A 13,551-nucleotide genomic window follows, 5' to 3' on the forward strand; every position below is an offset into this window, starting at 1 on the left:
CGTATGTTCTCCGGCTGTTTGTCTTGTCTTCTGTTTGGCTATTTATCGTCCCTTTTGCTGTCTTTGTTTGAAAGGAGCCACTTTAAGCATTGGGCAATTCTGCTGAATTCAAGAACAGTGTAATTGACGTGCGTGTTCTGTTTGCGGGCCGGGCTCTCGGGAGCCTCTCTGGAGCCAGGAGAGTGCAACGCGTGCGGACGAGCTCTGGTCTCAGGCTGCCTCTCGTGTTTAGTCTTGGCCGTGAAGCCAGGCTCTTCCCAGCCCCCGGGTCTTGCAAGGGAAGCCGACGCTGCTGAGCTGATGTCCACTCCGAGGACGCTGGAGCCGAGCCCTGGAGAGGGTGAAAGGTGTCCCTCTCTGCTCAGCACGCAGGGTCCTCCCACCGACGAGCGTCAGGAAACGGTCCTCTTCAGGAACGGGTGCTCCCCCGTGTCCTGGGGTGCGTTCCCGAGTCCCTCGAGGCTGGGGGCCGGGGCCCACGCGGGAAGAGCATGCAGGGGCCTGAGGCGCCCCTCTGCTCCGTCCCGGGACACCACGCAAGCTCCTGCTCGACCTCAGCTTCCCCCACTCGGTCCTTAACCCCCGACGGCTGCGCGCCTGAGGACCCTCGGTTTCCAGGAGGAGGCCTTGCCTTGTGGTGGCAAGATAGCTGCAGCAGCTCCGACCTTCACTGCTCTCGGGCTGGAGTCCTAGGAGGGCCCTCCTGGCCTAGCATTCCCACGCAGAGACTCAAACCTGCTGCTGCCAGCCACCCCTGGGCACCTGGAGCTGTACATACCTGCTCTGCATGGCGGAGGGGGTGGACTCCTGGCACATCCAGGGCTGCTCCTGGGGGAGGGGGCTTTGAGGCCAGGCAGGCAGATGTGCAGGTTCTCCCACCATCACTCATGGTCAGGACGGTCAGGCTGCTTCAGCTTTGTGTGAATTTTCCCTTGAGCCCAGGGGACAGAACCTGGAATCCATTATCCCTCCCTCCAGGCCGGAGGTGCTGGGAACCTGGGGTCTGCTCAGGGCCTCCTTCTTGCCCCGTCAGGGCCTGGGAGACTGGGGAGACCCTCAGGTCACTGGGGTCTGCTCAGGGCCTCCTTCCCTGCCCCGTCAGGGCCTGGGGAGACTGGGGAGACCCTCAGGTCACGGGGGTCTGCTCAACACCTCCTTCCCTGCCCCGTCAGGGCCTGGGAGACTGGGGAGACCCTCAGGTCACTGGGGTCTGCTCAGGGCCTCCTTCCCTGCCCCGTCAGGGCCTGGGAGACTGGGGAGACCCTCAGGTCACGGGGGTCTGCTCAGGGCCTCCTTCCCTGCCCCGTCAGGGCCTGGGGAGACCGGGGAGACCCTCAGGTCACGGGGGTCTGCTCAGGGCCTCCTTCCCTGCCCCGTCAGGAGCCTGGGGAGACTGGGGAGACCCTCAGGTCACGGGGGGTCGAGGTTTTGCTTCCAGGTGGTGAAGGTCCTGGAGGAGGAGGAGCCCCAGAGGCTGTTCTGGTTCAGCCCTTGCCCACAGGCCCCTCCCCAGAGGCGGGGTCAGGGCCGCCCCCACCTCCACAGCCCCCTCCGGCTTCTGCAGCCAGCACCAGACCCAGCCCCGAGCCAGTCTGCCAGCCCAAAGGGGCCGAGAACATGAGACATGACTTAGACCTCTGGGGTTTCAGGGCTTCTAAGGGGAGCAGAAATAAGGACCCACCTTGGTGATTCCGACTTAGCCAGATTCTCCTCTAAGCGTGTGCTCTGTTCTCTCTCTTTCTTACACAAAAGGCTCAGGTTGAAGCCAAGAAGGAACACGAAGGCGCCGTGCGGCTGCTAGAGGTGAGTGGCCTGGGTGTGACCGCCTGACCCGGCGCCTGCTCCCGCGTGGCACCTGCTGTGTGCGTGCCGGTGCTCAGCGCTGTCCTTGCAAGCAGGTGAAGCGGCATCCTCTGTGCCGCCCAGCAGCCGGGGCCACGTGTCTCTCCTCCACAGGCCCTGGGCGTGGACACCAGGGAGGATGGGCCCCCAGAGAGGGCGGCTGCACCACTCCTGGGGTGCCCCACCCTCCCACAGTCCCATGGGGCACCTTGCTGAGGCAGCATGGATCCCAGGAGGCAGAACCAGAGACAGGAGGGCCCAGGGGAACCAAAGACGCCAACGCCCCGGGCCTCTGCCAGGGTGGTGTAAGCACCTCCTCAGCCACCCGCCGCCCCCAGTCATGGGGACCGGACGGAAGGGCTGCCACATCCCGCCAGGTTGGGTGGTGGGTTGGGAGTAACCACTTCTTGTCCCTGGCTCTTGGTCCCATGCCAGCCTCCTTGGGACAGGGTGGACAGGCAGAGAGGGGTGGAGACCTTGGGCCCGCCCCAGAGGCCCCTGCCACCTGCCTCCTTCATGCACAGTGAGTGGGCGACAGTGTTTAGTGGGCCTGCCACCTGCCGGGGGCCTCGGTGGCTCCTAGGGGCGGCTGAGTGAGAGTGCACGGCCTGGGGCCTCCAGGTGTGAGACAAGGGGCCCTCTTCAGGATGGCCTTGTCCTTCGTCCCCAGGGGGAGTGAGGCCCGCTTAGAGCACGCAGAATGCGTCTCTTAAGGTGTCTGTCACGTCTTCCTCCTCACCCTGAAGCGTGTCTACGTGATTTTCCCAATGCGGCGTTGCTTCTGCCCGTCCAGAGGGGAGTGTGCAACGGGAGGCGAGCAGGACACATAGCCCGGGAGAGAGGAGACTGGGCCCCTGCTCAGATTCTGCCCCTGCCCGGGTTTCCTGTTGCGCCTGAAGGAGGCAGGAAAGAGGGCACCTTTATCCCATTACCCGGAGCCCGTCTGTCACGTGTGTTGATCACGTGTGTGCACGGGACCGTCTGCGAAGGTCTGGCCGTGGTGCGTGCTTTGGAATGTGGCAGGAGCCGAGCCGCGGGTGCGCTGGATGGCACAGTGGTGGGGCGGCGGGGGAGTGCCGAGGACGGACTTTCTTTGACAGCGTCTCTGTGCTCCTGTCTTGCTTGGCTTCCGCCCAGAGCGCCCTGGACCGCATGCAGGTATTCTGGAGCTCCCTCCCGTGTGCTTGCTGCTGCCCTCCGCGTGCCTCTGGGCAGCCGTGCCCCCCTGGTCTGCTCGGGCCGCCTCTTCCTCCTGACGGGCGGCAGGGTGGCGGGGGCGCGGGGCTCTGCGGCCCAGGGGCTGGGGAGCTGGCCTTGCAGGCGGAGTGCCGCTGTATGGATTGCTGAGCAGGCCTGGTGCACACGGCTCCCTGTCATCTGCGTGGCTGGGACTTCCTGCCGGGAGCACGGTCGGAATTCAGATGACCGTGGGAGGAGACATGGCTGGGACTGATGCCCCCCTGGGGCCAGCCCAGAGTTGGGTCATGGTCATCGGAATTCATGCCCTGCCTGTGCCTAAGCCTCCGTCTTTCTGTTCTGTTCTCCTCACCCACAGCAAGCTCCCTCCTGGGCAGGGTAGCCCTGGGCCACGCCTTTCTCTAGGGGCAGAGGAGGGGCTGCGCGTCTGTGGACCAGTTTGATGACGGCTTTAATCACACGGTTCTCAAAGGGGGGCCCCGGAGCAGGGAGCTTGTCAGAAATGAGGACTCCCAGGGCCCCTGGAAACCTGGGGAGGACCCAGAAACGTGTTTCAGCTTCTTACCCAGAGCTTGTGCCGCGAGGTTTGCAAATCCGCCAGGCAAGACCTCAGGAGGCAGAAAATATTGGAAGGAGCCGTTTCCTGGGGAGGCTCTGGTGACCTGCACCTCCACTCCCCACCCCTACCCACTCCCCTCACTCCCGGCAGTCAGGGCATGTGGCCATGTGGTGTGGTGGTGACCTGACCTCCACCCCCACCCCTGCCCACTCCCCACACTCCCGGCAGTCAGGGCATGTGGCCATGGGGTGTGGTGGTGACCTGAACCTCCACCCCCACCCCTGCCCACTCCCCTCACTCCCGGCAGTCAGGGCATGTGGCCACGCGGTGTGGTGGTGACCTGAACCTCCACCCCCACCCCTGCCCACTCCCCTCACTCCCGGCAGTCAGGGCATGTGCCATGCGGTGTGGTTGTGACCTGACCTCCACCCCCACCCCTGCCCACTCCCCACACTCCCGGCAGTCAGGGCATGTGGCCACGCGGTGTGGTGGTGACCTGACCTCCACCCCCACCCCTGCTCACTCCCCTTATTCCCGGCAGTCAGGGCATGTGGCCACGCGGTGTGGAGGTGACCTGACCTCCACCCCCACCCCTGCTCACTCCCCTCACTCCCAGCAGTCAGGGCGTGTGGCCATGCAGTGTGGTTGTGACCTGACCTCCACCCCCACCCCTGCCCACTCCCCTCACTCCCGGCAGTCAGGGCATGTGGCCATGCGGTGTGGAGGTGACCTGACCTCCACCTCACCCCTGCCCACTCCCCTCACTCCTGGCAGTCAGGGCATGTGGCCATGCGGTGTGGTGGTGATGTGACCTCCACCCCCACCCCTGCCCACTCCCCCCACTCCCGGCAGTCAGGGCATGTGGCCATGCGGTGTGGAGGTGACCTGAACCTCCACCCCACCCCTGCCCACTCCCCCCACTCCCGGCAGTCAGGGCATGTGGCCATGCGGTGTGGTGGTGACCTGACCTCCACTCCCGACCCCTGCTTACTCCCCTTACTCCCGGCAGTCAGGGCATGTGGCCATGCGGTGTGGTTTCCATGCCCCTGGGGAAGGCGGTGCATCTTAAGTGGCTCCTTGAGGACTGTGTTTTCTTTTGTATTTTTGTTTGTTTGTTTGTTTTTGACAGGCAGCGTTAGACAGTGAGAGAGACAGAGAGAAAGGTCTTCCTTCTGTTGGTTTACCCCCCAAATGGCTGCTATGGCCGGCGCGCTGCGCCAATCCGAAGGCAGGAGCCAGGCGCTTCCTCCTGGTCTCCCATGGGGTGCAGGGCCCAAGCACCTGGGCCATCCTCCACTGCACTCCCTGGCCACAGCAGAGAGCTGGCCTGGAAGAGGGGCAACCGGGCCAGAATCCGGCGCCCCAACCGGGACTAGAACCCAGAGTACTGACGCCGCAGGTGGAGGATTAGCCTAGTGAGCCGCGGCACCAGCCGGGGACTGTGTTTCCTACCATGGAGAACAGTGCGTCTTAGCACAGTCCAGCACTACTGAGTGAGGCTGGCCGAAAGCACCCATGCTCACGAATTCAGTTCCACAGATGTTTCTTTCTTTATTTTTTGAGATCACATAGTTTTAAAAAGATTTCATTTATTTGAAGGGCAGTTAGAGGGAGAGGCAGAGAGAGAGAGAGAGAGAGAGAGAGATCTTCTATCCACTGGTTCACTCCTCCAAATGACTACAACAGCTGTGGCTGGGCCAGGCTGAAATCGGGAGCCAGAAGCTCCGGCCAGGTCTCCCACATGGGAACTGGAGTCCCTCATCCGCTGCTTTCCCAGGTGCATTAGCAGGGAGCTGGCTCGGAAGTGGAGCAGCCGGGACTCTAACCAGTGCCCACGTGGGATGCTGGCTGTGCAGTGGCTTAACCCGCCTGGCCATATCGCCATCCCCACGGATGGTCCTCAGCCTTGTTTTCAGGTTGAATGTGCGGCTGGGGTGTTGGGGGTGGCAAAAAGGGACACGTCTTTGTTGCTGGCCAGGACACATGAGCAGCACCCATGGGACCACCTGGGCTCGTTTTGGGACTGAGCAGAGGGGGGCATCAGGAATAACTCAAGTGGAGCAGGGGGTGATCGAGAGCCTGGAGTGGGGGCCCCCGGGCACCGACAGCGTCTGTCACAGACAGGGAGCTCCGTCAAGACGGGGAAGCAAGAGAGCTGACACCCAGGGTTGCCTGAGATGGAGCGCACAGCCCTGTCTTCAGGCCAGACCGGGAGAAGTGAGGCGCGCTCGGGCCGACTACCTGCCCATGCTGTCTCCGGGAGGAAGGGAAGGGACCCGCCCCAGGCTTCCCCTTGTCTCCCGTGGGCAGGCGCTCTCACTGTGAGGCTGCCAGCGTGGCTCAGCCACCGCGGCCTCTGGGGTGCCGGCAGCTGCAGCAGTGGTGCACGGCCGGGCGGGTCCTGGAGTCTCCACGGCAGGCACGTGATGAGTGTGGTCAGGCTCGGCCCCGAGTCCGCCTCCTGTTCACGCTGAGTACACTGGGCTCAGAGACACGGAACCTGGTCCCGAGGACGCGGCTGTGAGAGGCCAGGGTCGGGTCCTGAGGACAGACGAGGCTGGGAGCAGCTCCGCCGGGCAGCTGTGCTCGTGGTGCTGTCGGGAGGAAGGAGACACGGCGTCTGCACACAGGGCTCCCTTCCCACGATGGGCGTGCTCCGACGACACGTGTGCTGGGCACCCTGCCTGTGCCGTGTGTGTGAGGCCGCGTCTCTGTGGGTCCCCAGGATGGCCGCAGCGGGGCCCCTCCATGAGTGCTTTCCTGGGAGAGGAGGTCATTGTGCAGCGGTGCCGTGAGTGGGAGTTTCCCCCGTCTCGGTGCCGCGGCACAGTCTTTCCTGCTCCAGTGCCCCCTTTCCCTGGCACCCACGGCCGCGTGCTCTGAAATGCAGCGTTATCTGGGGCTGGGAGTCACCTCACCAAAAGGTGACGTCATGAACCAAGAGGTGACGTCACCAAGAAGTTACGTTGCTAACGGAGAGGTTATGTTACTAATTAAGAGTGTAAGCCGCTAAGAGGCGAGGTCACTGAGAGGTGAGGTCACCAGCCCAGGCAGGGAAGTGTGAGAAGCCCGAGTTCCCACGTCCTCGTGCCCTGGTCACACAGTGCACCTGGGCACAGGGGCAGCTGGGCACTTGGGAGCTGGAGCACTGCCGTGCCCTGGCAGATCCCAGGCTGCTCCTTGGCCAGAGAGAGAGAGAGAGAGGTCTTGGCTGTGGCTGAGGAGACGCCCCCGTGCCTGGCAGAGTCTGACTTGAAATTTGCCGCCTGGTTGTGGAAGCCATGGATGAGGAGACAGCCTGCAGAGATGGGGTGACTGACTCCTGCAGCCCCAGGTGGGCAGGCTCCAGGACCTGGGCCAGGGAACCTGCGGGGTGGGCAGAGGGGCCAGGGACTGCAGTCCAGGGCTGGGGTCTGTCCTGTCGCCTGTGAGTGCGTGGCCTTTCACCCTCCTGCCTTGCCTTCCTCACTGGTCAAGCTCAGGCCAACGTACCATGGGGTCTGAGGGTCAGCACCAGTGTGCGGGGCTCCTGGCAGCAAGTGTCCAGCGTGGGGACGTCACGTAGAGCACGGAACCGGAGCGTCCCCTGCTTGTGCCTGTGGCTCTGGCTCTGAAGCCAGGAAGTCCGAGGAAAATGGCCACGTGGAGGAGTGGTCCACCGGTGGTCCTGTCTCTGAGGCGTTTTCCTCTGTGAGAGCCCACGTCCACCTTGCACCTCTGCCCATGGCCCCAGCTACGTGTCTGGTGACTGCGCCATTGGATGCCACCGTGGTCAGGATGCAGTGGCTCATGAGCAGCGACCCCACTCCCTCGGGCCTGCAGGTGGCCACCTCAGGGTAGGGGGGCCAGGCCGGGTGCCCACCTTCTCCCTGCCAGCCTGGAGCAGATGACCAGATGCTGAGAGATCCACAACACCGCGTGCAGGCCGGTGGGCTGCTCTCTCCTTTCAGCATCTCTGGGAGCCGTCCCTCCTGCCGTGACTTGGGGGCAGCCTTGGCTCCAGCCCCAGCTGCCTGGGCTCGGCAGCAGCAAGGCCAGCCCTCGCCAGCCAGCCTCATCGAGGACCAGGGGCTCGACCCCCTGGGAAAGCCCCCAGGAGCACCCAGAGCAGAACAGCATGCAGGCGTCGGGAACTCTGTCCTGTCTCTGCCTTCAGCTTCATGGGCTGGGTCCGCCCGGCTCTCGCCTCTTCAGCCACGTGCTGGAGCCGAGAGGAGCCGCTCAGCTCAGGGTCTGCAAGGTGCCGAGGCCAAGGTCGGTTGGCCCTGTGGCAGAGGGCATCAAGGTGGGTGTGGTGGGGGTGACAGGTCGCACCATCAGGTGGGAGGTAGAGAGCGGGTCAGACCCTGGCTTTATTACAGTGTTTCACAGAATTCCCTGCCTTCTGAGGGTGGCTCCCACTGCCGCCCAGCTGCCCACGCGCGTCCCGGCCGTGGCAGGGCCCCAGCCTCCGTAAGCTGCTGTTGGCGGGGCACTCGGAGTTGTGTCATGCTGCCTCGATGCCGTTTCTTCCGAGCCCTGCGGCAGGGGTCCGAGCAGGAAGGGCACGTGGGCCAGGCGTGGTCAGACGCAGCTCTGAGATTCTTTCCCTGGGAAACCTCAGATGGGAGCGGCGTGGCCAGACCTAGAACGCACTACGAGGCTGACTCGCGCAGGTGCCACGCCTGCGCCCACGTGGACAGACACCTGCCTTCCCAGCTCGCCGACGCAGGGAGGGGCCGCATCTTCCTGCAGGGCGAGATCACCGTGCCTGGGTGCCCGCTCAGACCGCACACTCGGGAACCTTTGACGCAGGCTGTGCCAGAGAGGAGGCTGGGCTGAACTACAGGTCACCGCTTCTCTGCAGAGACTGCGAGGGTCGTGAGGCGGGCGGGCTGTGGCTGAGGCAGGCGGGATGGCCGGCGGCAGTCACTGTGCGTGCTCTTCCCGCTGCTCCCCTCTGCAGACCCCCGTGTGCACCCAGGATTTGCGGGCAGCTCTCCAGTCTGCCTGCCCAGGACCCTGCCCAGTCAGTCACAGGGCTCCCTGACAGCCCCTGCCCAGAGACCCTGTGCAAAGAACCACCTGTGACGAAGTGGGAGGAAGAGGAAAGAGAGGCCGGCGACTGCGGGGCCCAGCAGGCTCCAAAGGGGGGACGTGGTCTCAAGCCCTGGCACACGGTGCCTGCAGCCAGCGAGCCCCTCGGAGGGCAGGGAGGGCCCCGCACCTGGGAGGCAGCGGGGGAAGGGCCGCTGTCAGCACCACTGCCCCTCGCAGCCCCTGCTCCGAACGCCGCGGCCACAACAGGGACGGCATTCGCTGCCCAACGTCCTGCCTCTCGCTGGGCACCTGTGGTTGGCCCCGTGGTGTCCGCTGGGGAGACAGAGACTGCTACTGCCACCGCCACCACCGCTGCTGCCGCCATACAATAACCACAGCAAAGGGGACCTGCTGCTGCCAGGGTGACGGTGACAACACCAGCACTGCTGCCAGGTGACGGTGACAACACCAGCACTGCTGCCACGGTGACAGTGACAACACCAGCACTGCTGCTGCCATGGTGACGGTGACAACACCAGCACTGCTGCTGCCAGGTGATGGTGACAACACCAGCACTGCTGCTACGGTGACGGTGACAACACCAGCACTGCTGCTGCCATGGTGACGGTGACAACACCAGCACTGCTGCTGCCAGGTGATGGTGACAACACCAGCACTGCTGCCGTGGTGATGGTGACAACACCAGCACTGCTGCTGCCAGGTGACGGTGTTAATACCAGCACTGCTGCTGCCATGGTGACGGTGACAACACCAGCACTGCTGCCAGGTGACGGTGTTAATACCAGCACTGCTGCACGGATAGTACTACTACTACCACTTCTGCTACAACTGATAGGACCAACAATACTGGCGTTACTGCCACAGATGGCAATGACAGTAAGGCTAATGCTGCTGCTGTGACTAGTACTGTTACTTCAGCTTGGAGATAACACCAGTGTCACCGGTAGTAATGCCCTGGGACAAATTCCAGACTCCTATGGTCACCACTGCTACAGCGGCCAGGGTCTGCTTGGCTGCTGCGGCCAGGCGCGAGGGCCGCCCACATTCCTGCCTGGGGCTGCTTTCCCATGTCCTTGGCTTGTGATAACTGCTCGGCCCTCCCATCCATCCCACCACATGGAGTCAGACACCGTGTCGTCGTCACCCAAGGAGACGGGAACTCGCCACGGTCGCCCAGCTCAGGAGCCGGTGGCAGGCCTGCAGCCCCCAGGCTCCCCTGCCCCCTGGGCCCACCCCCAAGCCTGCCCTGTCCTTCACCCTGCAAGTCCCAGCCCTGGAAACTCCGAGCCTGGGCCCTGTGCTGATGACCTCTGTGGCCTGAAGCCCTGTGGGATGGTGCAGCCTCAAGGGTTGAAGCCTGGGTTTAATCGGTACAAACGCTCACAGCCCGTGGGGGCCTGGGACGCGTGGCCTTTGGAGGGCTGAGCTTAGTACTGTGTCCTGGAGGCCAGCCCTGGCTCCCTCTCTCACTGGGGACCCTCCTTCTGGCGTCAGATGCTTCCCTGGCCAGGGGCCCTCCGTGCCATGCAGGAGGGTCCCCCCCTTGCCCTCCTGTGCCGCAGCCTGTCCCTTAAACAGGGGCCAGCTCCATCCAGCCTGGTGGCCCTCCCCACCATCCTTCCAGCCTCACACTAATGGTGTCCACCAGCGTAGTGTACACTAAGTGCTGGGACAGACTGGCTGGCGAGGGCTTCCTCTATGGGCCTCGTGGGGAGGCCACACTGCACTCAGATCCTGGCCCTTCAGGCTACAGGTACCGGGAGAGCAGGTGGATGGTGGCTCGTGCCTGGCCATCAAGCCCATCCCTGGTCTGCCCACCCCCCAGGGCCAGGCGCAGGTCAGATGCCGCCTTCTGTCCAGCATCTCAGGTCAGACAGCCCCCACCTGAAGACCTCTGCCCGAGATGCTCACCAGGTGCCAAACCCCCATGGAGGTGGCAGGACCTCAGCGGCCCTTCCCTGCCGTGGCACCCCCACGCCACTCGTGTGCTAGCCACACCGTTTGTGCACACCAGCTGTCTAGTCATTTCAGGTTGTGAAGCATCTGTGCATGACTGAAACTTCTTATTTTGAAATCGCTCCAGATCTGAAATGCGACTGTCAATTTGAAATAATTTTAGACTCCCAAAATTTACAAAAGCAGCACAGAGTTCCTGTGGACCCTTCCCAAGCTTCGCCCAACCACAGTGTCTTCCAGGACCCCAGGGGACCTTCAGAAGCCGGAAGCTGGAGCAGGCAGTCCGCAGAGGTTCAGAAGATGCTGGTGGGGACACGCGTGTCCCTCGTCAGGTTGCCTGGGTTCAAGTCCTGGCTCCACCCCCACATCCAGCTTCCTGCCAGTCAGACCCCTGGGGGCAGCGGTGACGGCTGTATCAGTTGGATCCCTGTCACCCACACGGGAGACCTGGGTTGAGTCTCCAGCTTGCAGCTTCAGGCTGGCCCAGGCTTGTCTGTTGTGAGCATTTGGGGAGGTATCCAGTGGATGAGAGCTCTCTGTCCCTTAAACTTCAAGGCCAGGAAGCTGGGCCTAGCGTCACGGCACAGCAGGTTTAACCCCAGCATCCCCTATTGGAGTGTGCGTTTGAAGCCCAGCTGCTCAGCGTCCAGTCTGGCTCCCCGTTAATGCGCTTGGGAAGGCATCAGACGCTGGCCCAAGTGCTTAAGCTCCTGCCACCCATGCGGGGGAGACCTGGATGTAGTTCCAGGCTCTGGCTTCAGCCTGGCCCAGCCATTGCTGTTTCAGCCCCTTGGGGAGTGAACCAGCGGATAGGTGATCTCTCTTGCTTTCACTCTGCCTCTCGGATGGATGGATGGATAGACAGAGATCTTAAAAGGCTTAAGAAACTTGAAACCTGATGCTAGCATGATACTAACAGCTATGCTGTGGGCTGACTTGAGTTTTACCTATTTTTACCCCCACTTATTTGTCTGTGTGTACAGACCTATGGATTTGATTGCATGTGTAGGCTCACACACCTCCACCATACTCAAGTGTAGACGATTCTCTCACCCTGAGAGACGCCCTCATGGTACCCTTAACTGCCCCGGCTTCCCCAGCCCGCACCCACTGGGCTTCCCTCCACCACTTCAGGAGCATTGCTTGAGTATGAAGCAGCAAGGTGCTCACCCTTTGGTGAGGTCGTGTTGTTTGCATGTGACGTCAGAGCCTGATGTGCCGGTTGTGGTTTGCCACGAACAGTAAAATGGGAGCAGACCATTACAGTGCGGCTCCCTGCTCCTCCCCTGCCCCACCCCGGCTCTCACCTGCCGCCGGGGCACCTGCAGCTCGTTTTGGAGAGCCCAGGGGTGTCAGGGCTTGGCCAGTGTCCCTCCTGGTCCCAGGTGGCATTTGGCAGCCGCGCCCTGGCTGAGGGCCCCCGCGTGCTGGCTGAGGCCCCCATGCCCTGGCTGAGGGCCCCCGCGCCCTGGCTGAGGCCCCCACGCCCTGGCTGAGGCCCCCGCGCCCTGGCTGAGGCCCCCGCGCCCTGGCTGAGGCCCCCGCGCCCTGGCTGAGGCCCCCACGCCCTGGCTGAGGCCCCCGCGCCCTGGCTGAGGCCCCCGCACCCTGGCTGAGGGCCCCCGCGCCCTGGCTGAGGCCCCCGCGCCCCGAGTGGGCCCCCGCGCCCTGGCTGAGGGCCCCCGCGCCCTGGCTGAGGCCCCCGCGCCCTGGCTGAGGCCCCCGCACCCTGGCTGAGGGCCCCCGCGCCCTGGCTGAGGCCCCCGCGCCCTGGCTGAGGCCCCCGCACCCTGGCTGAGGCCCCCGCGCCCTGGCTGAGGCCCCCGCACCCTGGCTGAGGCCCCCGCGCCCTGGCTGAGGCCCCCGCGCCCCGAGTGGGCCTGGGTAGCACACTTGGCCTCAGGGACCCTGCTGTTGAGTCAGAGCTGTCCCTGCGCCTGTGGGTCTCAGCCCGCCTGCGCCTGCAGCCCCCAGCATTGGCACCTTCCTTGCTGGAGACGGCTTTGTTGGCCAAGCTCATTCAGCTTTTTAAAAGAAAAACTGTGCCGGTTTTCTTTGATGAGCTGAAGCAATTAATTACAAGCATAAGCGCTGAGTTTATTTTTAGAAATCTGTGCTGAGACATAAACAGCACTTCCTTCTGGACCAGGGAGCTGAGGCGCACGGTGCCCGGAGGGGAGAGGAGGGAACGGGGAGCGGGTGTCCGTGTGGAGCCCCCAGTCGGCCTGGCCCCGAGCGCAGCGCAGCGCGGCGGTCCCTGCTTTGCTCCTGTGTTGAAGCAGGCATCTCGGGCACCAGCCCTGCCGGCACCTGTTCCAACGCAGGACGCGCACAAGGGCCTGCCCTCGTGTGGCTGACACTTAGTGGGGCAGCCGGGAACACCCAAAGCTGGTGATTCCCTCAGAGGGGTTTCCCAGACTCCTGGAGAGGCAGGTGCAGGTGCAGCCAGGGCAGGGCCCGGTGCAGGCAGGTGAGGCGTGAGGGGCTCAGGTACAGAGAGGACAGGCCCGGTGCAGGCAGGTGAGGCGTGAGGGGCTCAGGTACAGAGAGGACAGGCCCGGTGCAGGCAGGTGAGGCGTGGGGGGCTCAGGTGCAGAGAGGACAGGCCCCAGTACAGGCAGGTGAGAGGTGGGGGCTCAGGTACAGAGAGGACAGGTCCCAGTACAGGCAGGTGAGGCGTGGGGGGCTCAGGTACAGAGAGGACAGGCCCCAGGACAGGCAGGTGAGACGTGGGGGCTCAGGTACAGAGAGGACAGGCCCCAGCACAGGCAGGTGAGACGTGGGGGCTCAGGTACAGAGAGGACAGGCCCCAGTACAGGCAGGTGAGGCGTGGGGGGCTCAGGAACAGAGAGGACAGGCCCCAGTACAGGCAGGTGAGAGGTGGGGAGCTCAGGTGCAGAGAGGACAGGCCCCAGTACAGGCAGGTGAGATGTGGGGGCTCAGGTACAGAGAGGACA

General features: G+C 63.8%; 1 protein-coding gene across 10 annotated transcripts in view; it reads left to right on the plus strand.

The window, feature by feature from the left end:
- The window catches only part of RIMBP2 (RIMS binding protein 2), a 204,612-nt gene that overhangs the window by 143,264 nt on the left and 47,797 nt on the right, over nt 1-13,551 (plus strand). For all 10 annotated transcript variants that reach the window (XM_089322867.1, XM_070065734.2, XM_089322868.1 and 7 more), the window contains exon 4: nt 1,753-1,803. In XM_089322867.1, the coding sequence (XP_089178993.1) occupies nt 1,753-1,803 (51 nt within the window). The remainder of the gene's footprint in view (nt 1-1,752; nt 1,804-13,551) is intronic.

Source organism: Oryctolagus cuniculus, chromosome 21 (genome assembly GCF_051225735.1).
Source record: "Oryctolagus cuniculus isolate XC-2025 breed Fujian yellow rabbit chromosome 21, ASM5122573v1, whole genome shotgun sequence".
Classification (NCBI taxonomy): domain Eukaryota; kingdom Metazoa; phylum Chordata; class Mammalia; order Lagomorpha; family Leporidae; genus Oryctolagus; species Oryctolagus cuniculus.